Here is a 20,988-nt window from a genome sequence, read left to right as displayed (position 1 = left end):
TTATTGTGAGAATATTGCTTTTTTATTGGAGCAATGAATGGCACTGCTTATAATGGGAGCAGCCTGCAGAAAAAAACTAAAAAAAAAAAGAAAAAAAGGAACATTTACAGATCTCAAAAGAGAAACTCTGTCTTGCCTCCCCTAGCAAGCTGGAAGAACTAATTGTCTGGAGTTCCCTTTATGCACTCTTGAACTGAGATAAGAATTTATGGTTGATGGAACATCTGCCCCACAGATGGTGCTTTTTTCTGATTAGAATTTCAGCAGCAACAGCAAACTTAAAGGCTGAAATACAGACCATGGATCCACCCTAATGGAGTAATATTCCATTTGACCTTAAAGAAAACCAATGAGAAAGATTTAACTACAAAGAATTATGCCTGTCTATATCTTTGTTGTGTTAGTTTGGCCATGCTTTCAGACCCCCTAATTAGATGTTTTATTTAAGTAGATATTGAAAAGTTAGGTAATTTTTTTTTTCAAATTTTCAGTTTTTCCCTGCAAAGGAAGCAGAGAGTCAGTAATTCTGGTTCCTTTGTCACTGATGTATACCCAGATGTATACAGCATCTTCATAGATGTATACACAGATTGCTCCCTTTAGAAAACTATTTTAACAGGATAATAACAGTACATTGTTCTTCATCTGAAAATGAAATCTTGGCAAGGATGCAGCAATTCAGCAGACCTGATTTACTAAATGCAATGAGAGCTGCATGAGAGCTTTTGCCCAGAGCAAAAGTTCAACAGAGTACAACAAAAATACAATCAGGCTCATTAGTCAAATAGCTTTTACAAAACACACAGTCCAAACTCAAAACATTACAGTCACACAAGATATATATGATTAGTTAATTCTCTGCAATTCTCCCAATCTAAGAATGGGTCCTACCTCAGGAGATTCTGTTGTTCCTGCCACTGGGCACAAGCAAGTCTTCAAGCAACAGGAGCACTCTGCATTCTGCTAATTAAACAATGCAAATTTGTAGATTTAAAAAAATCTTTCAGTAGAGAATAAAATAATATCTATAGTCTAAGCCCATCTATTATATATTTATTATATATTTTATGCTTTTTTAACTATTGTAATACTCAGAAATTGGTATATGATTAGGCAAAAATTCTCAATTGTACTGTGATGCAATCAGTCTCTTTTTCTTAATTATCTGTCTTTTAAATAATCAGTACTACTTGATTTCATACTACAACTGCAGCTTACAGCAATGAAAAGGATTGTTGGCAAAAGCTATTATCTCTTATATCTCCTCTGACTTCATAAAGTCAACAAAGAATTAGACCAAAAAATAATAACTCAGGAAAAAAGAAATAAAATTTGAATATCTAAATATCTGTTTAACACTTCTATAATATACAGTTGGTTCAGAAAACAACATCTCTGAAATCAGAAGCTGTATTTTATTCCCATGTTTATCTGAAGCTCTCTACAGTCTCTTTAACATTTAATCTAATGTGTAAATTTCATACAAGATAAGGAACAGCCTAGAAGTGTCACATGAGATTTATAAGAAAACATGTGAGGACAAAACAAACCAGCTATCAAGCCAATGTCAAAAGTGGTTGAGAGCACTTTGGTTACTGTTACTCCCCACAGTGTAGAGCTCCAGCTGCTGCAGACAGACCACTTCCAGCACCTGAGTGAGCTCTAGACCATGGCTATTTAAAAGCTAAAGTCTGGTCTGGATCTAGGCTAGAAGTGAATGTTGCTTGCCTCCACCATAATCCTGAACATTTGACACCTTCCACAAGGAGTGTGGTTGCCCAGTTTCAGTAATCAGCCTTGTGGGCATTTGTCAAAGGCCCTGTAGAAGTCCCAGGAGACTCTGAGCAGATCTTAGGCACAACAGGCAAAGCAGTTTGCAAGGCAGGACTTATTTTTACAAAAGCCCTTTACATGCTGACTTTTCCCAGGTATGTGATATTAGCTGGTGGCTCATTTGCTGCCTTTCTGCAGGGGAGCTAAGTCGGAGGTTGCACAAGAGAATGGGCAAGAGGTCTGATGGACTTGTCAAGAGGATTTGTCTCAAACTGAAGTGACTATAAAAGAGGCTAGGCAGGAAATTGTGATAATGAATGATAATGAGTCACAAGGACTGGATGGTTTTCACCAGAAAAGTTCTGAAGCAGCTGAAGGAGGAAGTAGTTGAATTACAGGATCACAGAATTGTTAGGGTTGGAAGGGATGTCTGGAGATCATCAAGTCCAACCTCTTCACAATATAACTCTTCTGTGCAATGTAAGCTTTGCTGTGTTTAAACAACATCTTAGTTATCAATATTATTAGATATTAATGAGACTGACCTAACTGCAGTCAGTTCCCATTTTCCTGAGCAGACCAAAATCTGTATTGATCATCTTTGACTGACTGGGACTGACCATACTTGACTGATCAGGACTTGGTAACCAGTGAAAGGATGAGAGGAAATGGCCTCAAGTTGCTCCAGGGGAGGTTTAGATTGGATATTAGGAAAAAAAAAATCACAGAAAGAGTTGGAAGTGTTCAAAAAACATGTGCATATGGCAGTTGATGGCATGGTTTAATGGTGAACATGGTGGTGGTGCTAGATTGATGGTTGGACTTGATCATCTTAAAGGTCTTCTGGAACCTTAATGATTCTATGACTCTATACAATGGCACACTACAAAGAAATCTTCTAGGAAAATGTGTTTTCTATAACAATGCAGACACAGATACTATAGTACTGGCAAACTCCAGCTACTCGGATTCACATAGCTCTGAAGATGGTTAATTTATAAACCTTATCAATCCCATGCTTTCCAGTTTGAAGACATCTGCTGTGCTGCTTGAAGTAGATTGTGAATCTCAATAGAAAATCATCAAGACTAGATTTGTAAGGTAAAAAAATTCCTGACAATCCCACATTTTCCTCTTGGCCAGCTGACATACACTTCATCACTAACTGAGTGTGGGCTTAGGTAGAGTAACATTATAAGAAGTTATCTTCCACTGGGAGACAAATTATCACCAGACTCCCAGGAGGCTTTTCGATTTGCAATAGAGTGGTACAGAGAGGTCACAAGACTTTTTGGTGGCAGCCACCATACCAGCAGTTTAGAGACTTCCTAAACTAGGAATTTTGGAAACTTCCAAACTTCTGAGCCATTGTGCTTAATAAGGTCCATGGATGGGACCAACTATCTGTTGTTAGCTCTGCAATAGGATTAATCCTAAATCAACAAGAACTTCAGCGCAGCTATGCCTGTACCTTTTACCCAAGCTCCCCAGTGTAAAACAAGCAGAGTGCTTGAAAACACCACCTGCAATACCTAACTGCTTAAATACAAACCCTATGCACATACACAAAAGACTTCAAAGGATTCAGTAAGATAGAACAGAAATTACATAATCTTATTACTAATTCTTCCAAACCCTTTCTTCTCACTGAACAGATCTTTCTTGATAACACTCTGAGTTGCCACAGGCTTTGTATGTTCACCTCTGCTCCCTGGGAAATTGCCTCCCTCTCAGCCCTGGGCTGGCTGCTCCCTTCTGCTCGCAGCTCTCTAGAAGCTGCAGTTCCCTTCCCTGCGCATTCAGGGCCCCGGAGAAGCTCCTCTCAGCAGCTATTTCCAAGGCAAGAGCCCTTGTCCCCTAGGGTGTTCCTCCTGACCCAGCCATTTCTGATGGGAACATTACACAACAAAACAAAAATGTATATATATTGTTCTTCTCATTACTTTGGTTTTTTGACCTGCACAATGAACCATGGCAATGACTTTCACAATGGAATGATGCAGTTTTGTGAAAAGATTACACCTTTTTTTAAGTCTTATATTCTTAGGTCTCCCAAAACTCATCTCACAAGACTGAATAATCATTACCAATATGCATGGCACTGTAGTCTACTACTGCTCCCAGTCATAGCTCTTTCCAAGAGAAAAGTCCTTATTTGCTCCTTATTACTTCATATATAAACAACTTGCTATTTCTATCATCCTAGCTGTAGCTTTTCATACTCTAATTGTAAGTGCATATAGTATTTTTAGAACTGCATATAATATTTGTTAGTCATATTAGATTTTCAAAGTGAAATTTTTCTGTTCTATTTTCTAGTTCTTTCCTGAAACTTCTTAGCATTCATTCTCTTTAACATTACTGAAAGCACTGACCTGACATTTGTAGAGGACTCAAAGATCTTTCCAGAGTGCTAGCCAAATTTAACCCCACTGTCATCCTTGTACAGTTAAAATTTCTTGATCCTAAATGCACTTTACATTCATCAATATTGAATCATATCAATTATTTTACTGCTCAGTCACACAGTATTGCAGGAGCCTTCTACTTCTTTAGACAATCACCTTTAGTTTTCACTACCTTGTATGACTTTGTGTCAGAAACAAGCTTTGTTGCAGCTATTCTCATTTTCTTTCCAGACAGTTCATGAGTATTTCAGTAGTACCGGTGCTAGCCTAGACTCTGTAGACCCTGCTGCAATGACCTGTACATTCAGATACCAATTAATTTTCCATTCTTCCTCTAGTATGAAAAATTGTCACCTGTTCTCAGGCTTTTCCCCTACTCTTTTATCTTTTAATTAATTCAGGAGAGCCATTCCCTTTGACACATAACAGATTAGTTACCTCAACAGCCCTTGATATCTGATTTTGTAAAGGCTTTTCAGAAATCTCAATTCAATGCACAAACGGAATCACCTTTCTCCATAGCTTGTGCCAGTACATCTTCAAAGAACTCCCAAGAGTTTGTGAGGTATCACTTTGCTTCCAAAGAGTCTCAACATCTCCCATCACACAGCATTTAACCACGTTACCTACTTGCAGATAGCTGCCACCACCATGAGGACTTGATGGACACCTGTGAGAGTTGCTGAAAGGCCAGTCTTGTCTTGGTAAGATCTATTCCAAGATCTAGTTTACCAAGATATTTTGCTCTAGAAGGAGAGTTCTATAAAATGTTTCAAAAGAGAAAAAGGATCTTAGCTCACAAGTTAGCAGGGGTCATCGTGGGAGCTTTAAATTACATTTGAAAGGGAACAGGGGCATAGCCAAGCTCAACAGAGATAAGATATGGGGACAGCTATAGCAACCACCCAAGGAGCAAAGGGAGACTTAAGAGGGAATATAAGCATCCAAAGATATAATCTCAAGACAGGACTACGGGGCATCCCTTTGCACCCCTCCCGGGATATTGACACAATCAAATACTTCTTTAAAGTGCCTGTATATCAACACACGCAGTGGAACAAACAGGAGGAACCAGAGGTCTGTGTGTTGTCACAGGGCTTTGATCTCCTGATTAGAGACATGGTGGGACAGCTCGCATGACTGGAATGCTGTCATGAAGGGCTACATGCTATTTAGGAGAGACAGATCGGGAAGGCATGGTGGTGGAGTTGCCCTCTATGTGAGGCAACACTTGGAACATATCAAGCTCTGTCTTGGACAGATGATGGGGAAGTTGAGAGCTTATAGGTTAGGATAAAAGGGTGACATAATAAGGCTAACACTGTTGTGGGTGTTTGCTACAGGCCACCTGATCAGGAGGTGGAAGTGGATGAGGCCTTCTACAGGCAGCAGAAGAAGCAGCCTCAGGGTCACAGGCGCTGGTTCTTGTGGGGAACTTTAACTACCCTGACATCTGCTGGAGAAGTAATACAGCAAAGCACAAATAGTCCAGGAGGTTCCTGGAAAGTGTTGATGTGAACTTCCTGTCAGGTAGTGGAGGATCTCACAAGGAATGGTGTGCTGCTCAATCTTATACTAAAAAACAGGGAAGGCCTTGTTGGAGATGTGAAGGTTGGGTGCTGGCTTGGCTGCAGTGACCATGTGATCGTGGAATTCAGTATCAGGTGAGGAGGGAACATGGCAGCAAGTAAGATTACAACCATGGACTTCAGGAGAGCCCTGGGAAGAAGAATCCCATGGGAGCAGGTTCTGTGGGGAATAGGGGTCCAAGAGAGTTGGTTAATATTCAAGGATAACCTTCTCTAGGCTCAAGAATGATGTATCACAATCAGCAAGAAACTGGGCAAAGTGGGCAAGAGACCTCTGTGGATGAACTCCTGCCATTACTCAAGCATAAGCTGGATCAGACCACTTGGATGAACATAGAGAGGTTATCAGAGTAAGTAGAAATGAGATAAGGAAGGCCAAGGCCCATCTGGAATTAAATCTGGCCTGGGATGTCAAGGACAAGAAGGGCTTCTTCAAATACATCAATAACAAAAGGAAAACTAAGGGTAGCGTGGGCCTGTTACTAAATAGGGAGGGGGGCCCTGGTAACAGAGGACGTAGAGAAGGCAGAGTTAATGAATGCCTTCTTTGCATCAGTCTTCACTGACAAGAACAGCCCTCAGGAATCTTTGACCCAGGAGACCAGGATAAAGCAATGTTGGATCAGAAAACACTTAGGCAGACTTGACATCCACAACTCCATGGGCCTTTACAGGGTGCATCCATGAGTTGGGAGAGAGTTGGAAGACAGCATAGCAAGGCAGCTCATGATCATCTTTGAAAGGTCATGGAGATCAGGAGAGGTGCCTGAGGACTGGAAGAAAGCAAACATCACCCCTGTCTTCAGAAAGGGAAAGAATGAGGGCCCAGGGAACTACCAGCCAGTCAGCCTCACCTCAGTACCTAGAAAGGTGCTGGAGTGCCTCATTCTGCAGGCCATCTCTATCCACATGGATGACAAGATGATCAGACTAGTTAGCAGAGATTCACTAAAGGTAATTCATGCTTTACCAACCTGATTGCCTTCTACAATGAAACAACTAACCTGGCTGAATGAGGGGAAAGCAGTGGATACTGTCTACCTCAATTTCAGCAAGGCTTTTGACACTGTCACAATACTCTCATACACAAACTGAGGAAGTGTGGACTGGATGAGTGGACAGTGAGGTGGATTGAGATCTGGCTGAACAGCAAAGTTTGGAGGGTTGTAGTCAGTGGCAGAGGGTCCAGTTGGAGGCCTGTCACTAGTGATGTCCCCCAAGGTTCAATACTGGGCACAGTATTGTTTAACCTATTCATCACTAACTTGGATGGAGGGGAAGACACCTCCTCAGCAAGTTTGCTGACAACACCAAGCTGGGAGGAGTGGCCGTGTCCCAGAGGGCTGTGCAGCCCTTCAGAAGGACCTTGACAGGTTGGAGAGATGGGCAGAGAAGAACTGCCTGAAATTCAAAGGCAAATGCAGGGTCCTCACCTGGGGAAGAATAACCCCAGGCACCAACACAGGCTGGGGGCCAACCTGCTGGAAAACAACTCTGCAGAGAAGGACCTGGGGGTCCTGGTGGACAACAAGCTGTCTGTGAGCCAGCAGTGTGCCTTTGTGGCCAAGAAGGCCAATAGTATCCTAGGGTGCACTAGGAATAGCATTGGCAGCAGGTCATGGGAGGTGATCTTGCCCCTCTACTCAGCCTTAGCGAGACTGCATCTGGAGTGCAGTGTCCAGTTCTGTGCTCCTTACTACAAAGGAGATATGGTGCTCCTGGAACAGGTCTGATGAAGGGCTACAAAGACGATTAAGGGACTGGAACATCTCTCATACACAGAAAGGCTGAGGGAGCTGGGCCTGTTCAGCCTCAAGAAGAGGCAACTAAGAGGGGAGCTCATCAATGTCTTTAAGCATCTGAAGGGAAGGCATCAAGAGGATGGAGCCAGGCTTTTCTTGGTGGTGCCAAGCAATAGGACAACAGGCAATGGGCAGAAACTAGTGGACAGAAAATTCCACCTGAAAACAAGGAAGAACTTCTTCACTGTGCAAGCGACTGGACCAAATTGCCCAGAGAGGTTGTGGAGTCTCCCACTGAAGATGCAATCTTGTGCAATGTGCTTCAGGATGATGCTGCTTGAGTGGGGAGGTTGGACCAGATGACCCACTGTGGTCTCTTCTAACCTTGCCCATTCGGTAATTCTGTGGAAATGAGGACATTACTGAAAAATGAAAAGACCACTAAGTTGAGTAAGGGACTGGAGCATCTGTCATAGCAGGATAGGCTGAGAGAGTTGGAAATGCTTAGTCTGGAGAGGAGTCAAGGAAACCTTATCAATGTGTATAAATACTTGGAGGGTGGATGAGGTACTGGGAAGACAGAGTCAGGGTCTCAGTGGTGTTCAGTGATGGGACAAGACGCAATAAGTGCAAACTGAAATAGAAAAAAGTCCATTTCAACATAAAAAAATAATTTCTTTACTGTGAGAGTGGTCAAATGATGTAATACACTGCTAGAGAGGCCGTGGAGTCTCCAGTCCTGGAGACAGTCCTCTGAGCTCAACTTGACCCTGTTTTGAGCAAGGAGGTCAAACTGGATGATCTGGAAACTCAACTACTCAGTGATTCTTTAGAAGCTAAAATGATAGCAGGCAGCATTCAGAGTCTTATAAGAGCCACTTCAGGAACTTGTTAGAAACATATCAAAAAGGACTCCAGAAAAAGAAAAAAAGAATTTTATGCAGTTGAAATCAACTAGTTGTGACATAGTCAAATACATATGATAGCAAAGAAGCTTTTAGAAGTAAAAAAGCCCTCCTACAAAAAGGAGAAGCAATTACTAACTCAATTTAAAAACAAATACAAGCAAATCAAAAGGAGGAAAAAAACCAAAACAAACCCAAGTGTTTTAGGTATTTAGAAGTTGTTTAAAGCATAAAATTAGTACTAGTTTTCTCTTAGGTGCAAGAAACTAGCCAGTGGGTAAGACTTCTAGAGGGATAAGAACAGCACTCTTAAAAACCAATGCACAGAAAAAAGCTGAATTTATTATTTATTATTAGGGTGTTCATGATAAAAGTGCTAAAGTTTCTACACTAGAACCCTTTTCACAGGGTTTATTTCTTCACAGAGTGTAACTCTTGAGAACATCTTGACTTCAAGAGTCAGTAGAAGAGGTTTTGGGACAAAAAAAAACTGAGTAGAAAACACTATCAGGACTAGATAACATTCACCTGGCTGTTCTAAAGGAAAGCCACCTTCCCCATCAATTGTCTGCTGATGTGGTACTGAGTCCACCTCAGCAGTCAAGTAGAAAGCAACAAACATAATACTCAATTTTCTGAGATATTCAGGATGGACTAAGAAGATTTTAATTTCCGTATATAAAGAATATTCTTTTAGTAATTGCAGTACTTTCTATTGAAGTGTGCTAAGAGATTAAAATGAGTCTAAAGAAGTCTAAGGGCATATAGCTCTTCCAGTGGAAGATGTGACTTCTTTAAAGAATTTTTAAAGCTTTGTGTTTGCATATGCACCTGTCTCTGGCTGGCTTTAAATGTATAATTTTAAAAGTCATGATATTTCTTTATAATTCATATTCTGCTCTATGAAACATTAAAGACAAGAGCTTTAAAAGATAAAAAAATCACAGAGAAATCATAACTTACTTGAATTTGAATGGTATCTGAACTTAGCAAGGCAATATGCAACCTCCACCTACTCTGGATTTGATTTCTGCTGTAGAATTCTGTGAAACTCCTGAAGTACTGTAAGAATCTGAAAAAATTCAGTGAATATTCTGACATTTGTCTTTTTCTTCCTTTACCTAGGGATGTCTCCAGAACAGCTATCTCTAACCTTCCAGCCAAAGGAATGGAAAGCCTAAAAGAACTAATGGCCAAAAATACATGGACTTTAAAGAAATTACCAGCTGTAAAGATATTTCTTCAGATAATGCGAGCTGACCTATCATACCCAAGTCACTGTTGTGCTTTCAAGAGCTGGAAAAAAAAAAGTGGGTGAGTTTCACTGTCATTCTTTTTTTAAGTTTGAAAGTAAAGACAATGTTTTATTATTAATATAAAATTACATCTATTGCCACTTTTGTTACAATTTTTTTGAGGTATAGATGATGCTCTTTGAAACAGAGATTACAATTGCAAACTGGCGGGAAAAGGAATGTTTTGTAGGACCTTTTCCAGAAGTTCCTCCTCTTGTTGAGTTCAGAATTAAAGAGAAAGAAAAAAGAAAAGGATACAGTGCTGTAGCAAGACCTAGAGAAAAGTGTGGGAGGGATTACAGCCTCAAGTCTCATACTTTTTTAAACTGAAAAGCTTTTGACTACTGAAAAAGTTTTCACTAGAAATACAGCTGCATCACACGGTAAAGTACAGTGATCCAAATCACCACACTGCTAGTTAGCTGTAAACAACCTACAGAACAGAGATTAAACTGATGGAAGTTTTGAGAGAAATTGATTTGTGAGCAACAGTGAAAACAGAAATGCTGTATTATCTAAGAAGTTATAAACAGTAGATTAATGTCTTGTTACATACTGAGAACGTAGATCCCAAAAAGGAAGAGGAATTATGGATACTAAACAAGTCAAATTACTACCAGAGACAGCTGATAGCAACACAGAAAGTAAAAATATAGTTAAAAAGAAAAAAGCCCAGAAGTGCTCAAGCTTATTGTACACTATATGTTCTGTTAACAGAAATATATCCAATCACATGTTTATAGCTATGTTTTCATTTGTGATGGTTTGAAGTGTTCCCTTTGATTACTGTGCTCCAGTCTGACTATAAACATGAGAAATTATTTTTCCTGCTACTCTTTCAGGATCCTGGAGTACCTGACTTGTAACCAGAGCGGCAGCCACAGCTTTCATAAGAGATCAGTCAAAGCTCTCAGAGGTCCATTTTACAGAGATTACGCAGAAGAATACACAGATCACGTCGATCCTGTGTATGACACAAACACCAAGTTCACGAATTTTCACGAAAATCCCCATTATTACATTTTCTCGGAAGAACATGGAGAAGGAAATCTTGGCTTTGGCAAAGAGCTCAAAAACCCTCAAACGGAAGATGTCCAGACCTTTGACAGTCATTATGACTATCCTGTCTGTGGAGGCAATGAAGATGTAATATGCACACCAGAGCCTGATGAGTTTAATCCCTGTGAGGATATAATGGGATATCCATTTCTGAGGATTGTGGTGTGGTTTGTGAACCTGTTTGCCATCCTAGGTAACATTTTTGTCCTTTTTATCCTTCTCACCAGCCATTATAAACTGACTGTACCACGCTTTTTGATGTGTAACTTGGCTTTTGCTGACTTTTGCATGGGGTTATATCTCCTCCTGATCGCCTCAGTTGATCTCTACACCAGGTCAGAGTACTATAACCATGCCATAGAGTGGCAGACTGGGCCCGGTTGCAACACAGCTGGCTTTTTCACAGTCTTTGCTAGTGAACTTTCTGTGTACACACTGACTGTGATCACCCTGGAGCGCTGGTACGCCATCACATTTGCCATGCGCCCAGATCGGAAGATTCGCCTCCGGCACGCCTTGGTGATCATGCTAGGAGGGTGGCTCTCATGCATTCTGCTTGCCTTATTACCACTGCTTGGGGTCAGCAGTTACAGCAAAGTCAGCATCTGCTTGCCTATGGACACTGAAACACCAGTGGCTGAAGCCTATGTTGTCTTTGTTTTAATATGTAACATTATTGCTTTTGTCATCATTTGTGCCTGCTACATAAAAATCTATGTAACTGTGCGAAACCCTCAGTACAAGTCAGGGGACAAAGACACCAAAATTGCCAAGCGAATGGCTGTGTTGATTTTCACAGACTTTCTGTGCATGGCTCCCATCTCTTTCCATGCTTTATCTGCCATTATGAACAAACCGTTGATAACTGTCACCAATTCCAAGATTTTGCTCGTACTTTTCTACCCCCTCAATTCTTGTGCCAACCCCTTTCTTTATGCAATTTTCACCAAAGCTTTTCGTAGAGATGTGTTTATCCTGCTAAGCAAGTTTGGTATATGTGAGCATCAGGCTCAAATCTACAGAGGTCAGACTATCTCAGCCAAAAACAGCAGTGGGTCATACGGGCAGAGGATCAGCCGAGGGATAGGTCAGATTCTCACAAGCATTCAAGACCCAGTCAATGATTACCCTCCTGCTGTAACAGTGCAGAACCAAATTCTCATGGAAGAATGCAAACAAACTGAGCTCTAACATCTTAAAGTATCACAGCCAAAATCTGGTCAAGAGGTGATTGTGCATACAGTGAATCAAGTGAGAAGATAACATGCTCCATATCCTTTTTCCATAGGATATCCCTTGCTATGTCTGAAAGTACCTTCAGAGTGGCCTTCTTCTGGACAAGCCACTCATTTGAACCTCTTGTCTCACACTTCTATCAGTGCAGGTCAAAAGCTGCTGTTCTGATGATAATTCTCGAAGTAGATGTGAATACTTTTTCTAACTAGGAAAATTTATATATAAAAACTACACAAATATAAAGTATACCCTAATCTAAAAAAAATTAAGGTAGCAGGAAACTAACAATACGACTTGGGGGTACTTACATGACTAAAAAAAGAACAAAGTTTTATAATTAAAATGAGATTAAAAAAAAAAAAAGTTGAAGTTCTCAAACGCCTATGTATCAAAAGGTTCAATTTGTTTTCTAATAGCAAATTTCTAAAACTTTCACTAGGCCTAAAATGGAACAGATTTCTTCTGCTTCTGTCATCCTGACCTAAAACAAATCTAGCCTTTTGTTTGCCATTCTTGGTTTAGCTGGGTGAGGTGGAAAAAGAAGCTTCTTCATATGGCTATATAGTGGTATATTTGTTTTGAAGATCACGCTACCCAGTCAAGTTCATAATGTTTGTATTTTTATTTTTTGATGACTGATCCAGTTTTTACCATACTCCAGTGCTGTTTAATCTCAGCATGTTTATTGCTCTGAAAACCCTGTAACTCCAGCTTTCTCACCACTACTGCTATCCCTGCTTACCTCTCTCTTACAGGGCTAGAATGACTTTCCCTTTAGCACTTACTATATTGAACTGCCTCAAATCTGCACTTAGACCACAGGAGTGGATCACCCCTTTGGGTTACTTCACTCCATACAGTTGCTGAATTGAAGGCTGACCTCCAGCTCCTCCAACATGTTTTAAGAACATCTATCTTGTAGTGAGATCTCTTATCTGACTTGTGTAATGTCTGAAGTACAACTACAAATCACATGGTTTGCTTCTGGTTGGCCACAGCCTGTCTGTAGCTTGGGCACATACTTTCCACACTGTGCTTAAGGAAATCCAAGCTCAGATACAAGGAACAACTCATTTGCTCTGGTCTTTTGGTCCAGTGAAGCACTAAAGCATCCTTCTGCCATACCTGCTGCTAAATGGGGCCAGACCAAGATAAAGCTTGCTGTGCTCAGTTCATTCATACACCACAAACAAATGAACTGGGGCCTGCCTCTCTACACTTCCTGCAGACATCAGGACTCAGGGTAGGAGCTGCTCTGCCCAGCTGGCTTGTTAACACTTGTGTGTCTTGAGTGCCAGCAGGATCAGATCTGTTCACAGCCAACTGCACAGACTAGCTCTGTAGATTGCTACCAAGATTACCATTGGTCATTTCACTCAGCTATCTGAAAGCCTTGCCATAAGAACGGAGAACACTGCATGAATATTTGCCTTCAGGTAGGTATTGTAAAATTCATTTTTTAACATCTATACTGGTTTTAATGGAATTATAGTCTTTGAGGAACTATAATTAAAGTGAATAGACAATTGTCATATCTTTTATAATGTGAGCTAGTAGTATCCAAAAAAACACAATGGTCTAGCCCTTCAAACTGCTAGCTCCTACAGCTGGAAACGGAATGATTGCAAATGCCATGCACATGCTCTAATTCAAACTCAGTTTGATTCCTTACTTCTGGTTATAAACGAAAGCTGCCTCAGTGAGCAGAAACAAGGGCCTAGATTCACGAATTACATGAGATGGTCTTATAGAAAATAATTAATCCATCACTGTTAATGCCATAAAAAAAAAAAAATCTACAGTATTGCATTTTAGATGAATTTAGCTGCTGGTTCTGGGGGAGGAGCACACTTCCATTTTTTTGTTTTCAGCAAACTTTGAAATCGATAATGATTTATGACCTCCCTTTCTGTAATCTGGACTCACCCAGTATTGAAACAGAAACATAGCTTCTTAAAGGTGCAGATCAGCAAAGTTCCCTATTTTTGAAATAGCTGCATCTGTGATGCTCTGGCTGTGTTGGAGAGTCCCACAGCAGTACTATGTTGAAGTACAACCCCACCCCCAGGTTCTGCCACCCTCCGATACTGGAACAACCATTAAAGGGAGAAAAAGTTTCCTGAGCACCTTTAGTGTCTCAGCAGCAGCTCAGACAATCAAGTTCTAATGGACATTTATGCTACAGACTTCACAGATACCAGTGTACCAGCAGAAAAGAACATCCAAGCTTGAATCATATTCTTTTTCAGAAAGAGAGGAAAGACTAATCAACATTTACATTAAAAATGCTTTTAAAAGTAACATGGATCATTTATTTCAAACATCTCTTTACATTAAACCAGAATATTTGTTCCATGGAAATAAGTAGGACAGTGGAATGATGTGGTATGTTGGACTGATGCAGGTTGCTTTTGAATTAATACAGCTTTTTGCTGTTACTAATGGAGGACAGATATATTTACACATTATTGAGCTTTTCTATCTCTCATGATTGCATATATATTATTGCCTATTAAAAGAATTACGCAATGTTGCTTTTATCAATGAAGTTTGATATTTCCAGTTTGTCTTGCTTATTCTTCCTTGTGTTTAACTTTAATATTTTAAAAGCTACTGGAAAGGTCCAGGCAATAGACTTTAAATAATTCATTTGTCAGACTTTTTCTTGTAAATGTTTGTATCCTACAGGTATTCTCTTCCATTTCTGCCCTCATCAATCCTTTCAGCCAATTTTGGTTTTGCGCACACCTTTATGTAATACTTGCTATTTTAAATCTGTCTGAGTAAGATGTATTATTTCTGGCATTTGGTAAGTATTTTCTCTAGAATACTTTAGAAATAATGCAGAGCATTGGAATAAAATGTTTTGTTCAAAAGTGGCTCAGCAAGTTTTTTCTGAAGGTTTTATAGTATTTTTTCTATGGAAGAAGTTAATACTATTTCTTTTGCACTCAACTTTGTTGTTCTCCTTGGTTGACCTACAGCTAAAAAGATTGACTGCACAACACACCGTCTGACATAGGTTTGGGTTTTTTCCCCTCCATCTTTAGCTGTGAGAGGGATGTCCTAAATGGTCATCTCAGACAGTTCAGCAGGGATAGAAAGGAAGGGTAGTAGTACTGCTGAGCTCCAAAACCATAATTAATTACATCCAGGACAGTCGGAATAATCACCTAACTGCCATGAGGTCCTCTTCAAAAAACTAAATCTGGAATCTAATCTTTTCATTTTCCTTTAAACTTAATGTCTATGGTCTGCCACAGGGACTAAGGATTGAATACTTCATGAGAAAACACTATAAAGATTGAGAAAATACAATAAAGATTGTGTGGTGGACTCTACTGCAGGAACCCTCAGAATAACTAACCGAATCTGGCCATATGCAACATGAAATAAGATCTCTCCCTCCCACTAGGTCTTCCCTCAGAGCAAATATCCCTAGCCTCATATTTGTCAAAATTTATGCTGCCAAATTTTATGTTCCATAATTCTTATCAGTAGAGAGAAAAAAAAAAAGATTACTATCTTTGCTATATGGATCCTTGCATTACTTGAAAAAAAAAAAAAACAAACCACCAAAACTCCCAAACATGTGAGGGACAACTTCCACTGCTGAAAACTGTCAATGTGATCAAATATTGGCTATCTTCACGTACCCTCTCTGTCCCAAAAAAAACACCTGACTTTCACTATCTGTGCACCAATTACACCTGTGTCTCAGTCTGAGGAGACTGGAATGTTTGCTAAAGAGGATGAGTTACAAGGCAGACCGAACTCCTCTCTCTCAGCAATTGTAAATTCAAAATTAAGGGTTTTTAATCGAGGAAGTGTGGAAAAAACAGAAGAAATAACAACCCTTTATTAAAAGATACATGTATGTTGGCAAAAAACAGTAACAGAACACAAAAAAACTAGACAGTAGTCCTAGAAGAAAACAAAAGGTCTGACTGAACACTTCTCTGTCCTTTAGCGCAGCCCTAACCGTGGCCAGCAGGGGGCGCTGTTGGGCTCTGGCAGTCACCACACGGGGAGGGGGGTCCGGGGGGGTCTCGGATCGTGGGAGAAGCGGAGAAGGAAATGGGGGACCCTTCCCTCAGTGGGAGGAAAAAGGGAAGGGAAGCAGTCCACTCCCATGGGAGTCACCCCTGTCCCAGGTGATGGCGTCTCAAAACTCCTTCTCTCCCGTGGGCACGTAACTCTCCAAAGAAACAGCCAGGCAAGTCGAAGCCAGCAGTCCGAGCTGACCAGGATGAGAAGCCAAAAACCAGATCCCCAGTCCCTCTCCCCAGATGCCTGCACACAGACCCCCGTCTCCCTCCGTTCAGTATGTGCATAAGGGACCTGGAAAAAGGACTGAACAGTAAGATAACAAAGATTGCTATAATATCAAGATATTCAGAGGAATAAGAAAAACAGATGGCTATGAAGAACTGCAGGAAGACTTCTTAAGACTGAACGAAGAGGAATTCAATGTAGATAAAGTGACACACTTGATTAAAAAACCACAAATTGATATCTTAAATTACATGCTCTGAGTTGACAACCCCAATTCAGGGACAGGATCAGTAGACAAGTTCATGAAAATACCATCTTATGCTTCCTGAAGATTAAAAAAGAAAATCACATTATACTATTGGGAAAAGAGTAGAACAATAGAAAACTAATATAATGGAATTAGAAAAGCTTTAGATTAGGGTAGCAAGAAAAATGAAAGGCTTGGAATTACAGCTAAGGAATCACTAAGTAAAGTAGGAGCCCTCAGACTAGATGGGAAATGACAAAGCTCAGTGAAGTCAGGAGTAGCAGCTGAGTTGCTGAACTTCCTCTCAAAGGTTGCTGTGGGTCATAACGTTTACATGGGTTTACAAAGAAACTGAAAATGCATGGAAGAGAAAGCTGAGGAAACATACTAAACCTCCAAAAACTGTAAGACTGGGGATGCTCCTGAACTGCAAATATTTGGCAAATGGGAGGCAGTACTTGGGGACCGCATCATGTGTGCTTGCTTATTCTTTTATTTTTGGCCAACCACACACCATTAGCAGCTATCAGAGTCAGGATTCTGGCACAGAAGGACCTTTGGTCTGCTCCGCAGCAGCCACTTTTCTTATGTTCAACCAGTTCCCCTATTCAGACTGAAAAAGTAGCTTCAATTTCATCTTCCTTCAGCAGGCCCAACTTCAGAGTCCACGTAAATAAAAAAATCCAGCTGAGTGAAAAACAGCATACTCCCTATTCACAGTGCTGCCTCAATGGATTTGACCTCATAGCTTAAGTGCTTTCACATGAGGGCAGAGGCTTCTTTCAGAACTCTGCATAGAAATAGGAAGAGACAATAACACCATTCTTTGGGCCTTCAGATAGCTCTGAGATTTCAGACTGGAGGACAGAAAATCCTCTTTCAGGGTGGCAGAGAATGCCATTATTTTCTCTACATAAAGTTCTATGATTCTATTTACTTTACGTGGTGGTAATATGCTACTGAAGATTTCTTCGTTCACAGACACTATAGAAAAAAGCTGCAAAGTTGAGTTGGAGCCCTAGTTATAAAGACTTGGAACATTCTCTGACCTTTGCTAGCCAGATGTGGGGTTTTTTATTGAGTAGGTATCGGTCCTAGATGACATCATCTGCAACAGGTCAGCTGTAATCAAAGTACAGCACACCCTGCTATGGTATTTGGATTTTGAAAACAGCACAGGTAATTAAAGACAAGTTTCACATGACTACCATAACATTTTGGTTTATTAACATAAATGAGATGCACTTTTGTTTCTTTTCTTGTGGAATAATTAAAGTATTAATGCTCATAGCATAGTCTTTGGAAAACCTGTACCAAAAAAATATCCTTCAAAAGTGAAGCTTGATTTGAGTAGAAGCCCTATGCTTGTGTATTAAAATAAATCAAAACCTCCCTTCCAGGTTTTTGGGCAGGCCAATGAGTGATAGCAATATAATCTGTATTGTTTTTCTAACAGATGCCAGGTGCTGCAGTCTAAAACCACTCAGTAACCAAACGGTTTCTGGGTTGCTGTTAAAATTGGACAAAGTGAGGCACAAAATTAGTTGGATATCATGCCTTTCCATTATGCCCTCGCCTCCTCCTTGGCAGGGATTCTGAAAATATATGATATTATAGTGCATTTAGATGTAGGCTTTGTGGGCTAAGGCACAAAATGTTGAAGGGCCCATCATCATGCCCCGGAACAGAAGATAGTTAAGAGGTCTTAGTGATGCACACTAAGAGATTCTGAGAGCAGCGTCAACCTAGAATTCACACTGATTCAATAACACATCTGCATAAAGCTGAAACACTGTTCATCTGTTTAGGCCCTTCCATCTGACCTGACTTATTTTTGTGTGACTGGAAATCACCACATGAAAGTGAACAAATGAAGGCTCTATGAGGTCAATACACAGTATTTCATCAGCAGAACCATCAGTTTTAACTTCCTATCCCATCCCACACCTGCCTCCCCTCTCCCCCCACATACACACATTGGTATGGATTTCCACAATACCTCAAAACACCAGGTTCTCAGTTTAGAAAGGACACCAATCCTGTGGAGTTTTCTAACTGCCTATCCTTATTTTCCACCCTGAAAATATTGGATAACTATTCCAAAACATGGAAAAGTCTTATCAACTGTAGCACAGCACTTGGACCTCATTGAGGCCATTCTGAACTTACTCCTTTCAAGAGCTTAACTTTCGTAGGATTAATATAATCAACTTGAATCTTATCCTACCTTTTTGAGGAGGACTTCTCTGTGCCATCCAGATTATATGCAATGACAGGGCTTGTCTGCGTGGCCATCTGACATCATATCCTTACTGCTGCACACCTTCCACAGTTCCACTGAAGCTTGTGAAGCTTTGTTAATGAATTCGAGGAGAAGGAGCACATTCATTTTTGGTTCTCAGCTATTCAAAATGCAGCTGTGATGAGGAGTCTCCTTTGGGTTCTCTATTTTTCTTCTCTCTTTTAAGGAATGAAATCTGTTGTGAACACCAACTTCATTAACAACCCATATCTAAGAGCTCTCTAAACAGTCATTACAAAGTGACTGAAATTGTTGGATTGTTACTTGCATATATACTGTGATATTTTTATAAGACCTGCTTTGCTGCCAAGAAGAGACTCCCTGCTTCAAACATTCGGACTGATAACTGGCTGGACTGCCAAACCCATGCTGGTTTCAGATGAAATTACAGTGGCTTTTCTTTGAAAAGTGAAGAAAAGTTACAGTACTCCATGTCTTCTGTGAAATCAAAGCCGCAACAAATCAAACCTAAGAAGTAATATGAGTTTTGACAAAAAACTTCTCACTGCAAATTCTAAGGTGTTATCTGGATGTTTCTTTTCTCCCTGGCTTGCTGCTGACACACACTCAACAGCACTGAAATACAAAGAAGCACCAAGGCTGTATTTGTGCTGCATGTACAATGCTGCTTTCAGTTTGACTGTAGTAAGAATTCCCTAAATCATGTGTGGATTACTGCTGCTGCCTAGAGGCAGCTGTGGAAACAACAGATCAATTCTTTTTTAGCCAGCTACAAATTTCCAATTAAACCCTGCAATGACATGTCAGTATAAAGCAGCAAGAAATATATTTTCATTTAAAACTAATTAGGAGGATTGCTGATACCCTGGCACATGCACTTTCTCATGAAGGTTCGGGGGGGAAAAAAAAAGTTTGTGGGTTTTTTTTTGTATTTCATACATACACTTCTTTTTTGACAAGAAAGAACATTTGCAGTCTCTCCTTGATTTTTTTTTTCAAAGGTTGGCTGCATTATTTTACTTTTTCCGCTGTACTCTTCATTTCCTCTTTCCAGTTTCTCTTTACAGCTCCTTTTGCTACCATGGAAGAAACCCTATACTCTGATTGAAGAATTACATTTTCCACCTACTAACTAAAGTGATTTAGGCGAAATGGCAACACAGCAACCTCAGGGAGAAAGTTGTTTCAGGATATGAAAATCATTCAGGACAGAAAATGAGCGCTAAAAGACACTCTAAATAAAGGTTAACAGCAATTTGATCTGCTAAAATTAAGAACTGCTCCCCTTTTCCTCTGTCCCTTCCCAAAAACAGCTTAAGTGATACATGCAAAAGTGTCTGTGATGTGAATGTACTTCTCCTTTACCTAACTCATTTTTAACACCAGTACCATCATCACACTTATCAAGCCATTTGTCAACTCTCTAAACATACATGAAATTTCATTAGATGCTGCTTTATTGTTTTAAGACTGAAGCTACTTATGAAAATCAAACAGACAAATCCAGCCTACAAAAACCAGTATGTCAAAAATATTATTCCCAGCACCAATGCCTTTTCTTTGTTAAAAGCTTGAACAAGGTGAGCTCAGGAGGAAAGAGCTTCCATTCTGCAGCAATTTGAATTTTCTGAAACAAAAGGCAACCCTGTGCCAAAACAAAACCTACAAGCAGTATTTCCACAAGGTGAATTCTGCAATAAACCCTTTTTAAAAATGCTGCACTTCCCAGAATGCTACGTTTTCCAGAATCCATTACCTGTTGGAACCAGACAGCCCACCTCCAGTCAGCCAGTTCTTCCTGAGGGAAAAGGTACAGCAGGATTCCTAGGAGAAATTGGAAAAATCAGGCAGCTAGGAGCCTTGGCAGGCAAGACTACCTTCCTTATTTTGCTAGTCAAAATGGTTTTCTCCATCACCAGCAAGAAAGGGTTTTTCTTAACCTTGGCACTAAATCCTGACAGCTCCGGCACCTGTAAAGCAGCATCCCAGCTCTCTTGGGATTCAAATGTTGTCCTCTGTTCAGACACTTAGAGGAATTTTTCCGCAGCGCAGATCTCCTTCATTTGATTCCTCTAGCGAAGGAAAAGCATTTCTACCTTGACAGAATCACATGTCCACACATAACATTTTTTGCTGTTACAAGATTTTTGTAAAATTATTTTTACAGTTCAATGGTAGTCTTTGTTTTGGATTTGC

General features: G+C 40.2%; 1 protein-coding gene and 1 long non-coding RNA gene across 3 annotated transcripts in view; one reads left to right on the top strand and one right to left on the bottom strand.

Annotated features, from left to right (window-relative positions):
- Positions 1-17,309, top strand: part of TSHR (thyroid stimulating hormone receptor) — a 50,082-nt gene extending 32,773 nt beyond the window's left edge. For both annotated transcript variants that reach the window (XM_051806727.1, XM_051806726.1), the window contains 2 exons: positions 9,543-9,731; positions 10,555-17,309. In XM_051806727.1, the coding sequence (XP_051662687.1) occupies positions 9,543-9,731; positions 10,555-11,962 (1,597 nt within the window). In that variant the 3' untranslated portion in view covers positions 11,963-17,309. The remainder of the gene's footprint in view (positions 1-9,542; positions 9,732-10,554) is intronic.
- The window catches only part of LOC127479575 (uncharacterized), a 46,834-nt gene extending 26,297 nt beyond the window's left edge, over positions 1-20,537 (bottom strand). Inside the window, exons 1-2 of the long non-coding RNA XR_007907604.1 lie at positions 18,757-20,537; positions 892-963 (exon numbers count right to left, since the gene is read on the bottom strand). This is a non-coding gene — a long non-coding RNA (uncharacterized LOC127479575). The remainder of the gene's footprint in view (positions 1-891; positions 964-18,756) is intronic.
- Positions 20,538-20,988: the final 451 nt, after the last annotated feature.

The sequence above is a fragment of the Manacus candei genome, unplaced genomic scaffold (assembly GCF_025592945.1).
Source record: "Manacus candei isolate 608988 ecotype Guabito, Panama unplaced genomic scaffold, ASM2559294v1 h1tg000067l, whole genome shotgun sequence".
Taxonomy (NCBI): Eukaryota; Metazoa; Chordata; class Aves; order Passeriformes; family Pipridae; genus Manacus; species Manacus candei.
Note: the sequence above shows the minus strand (reverse complement) of the source record. Positions and strands in the feature narration are given on the sequence as shown.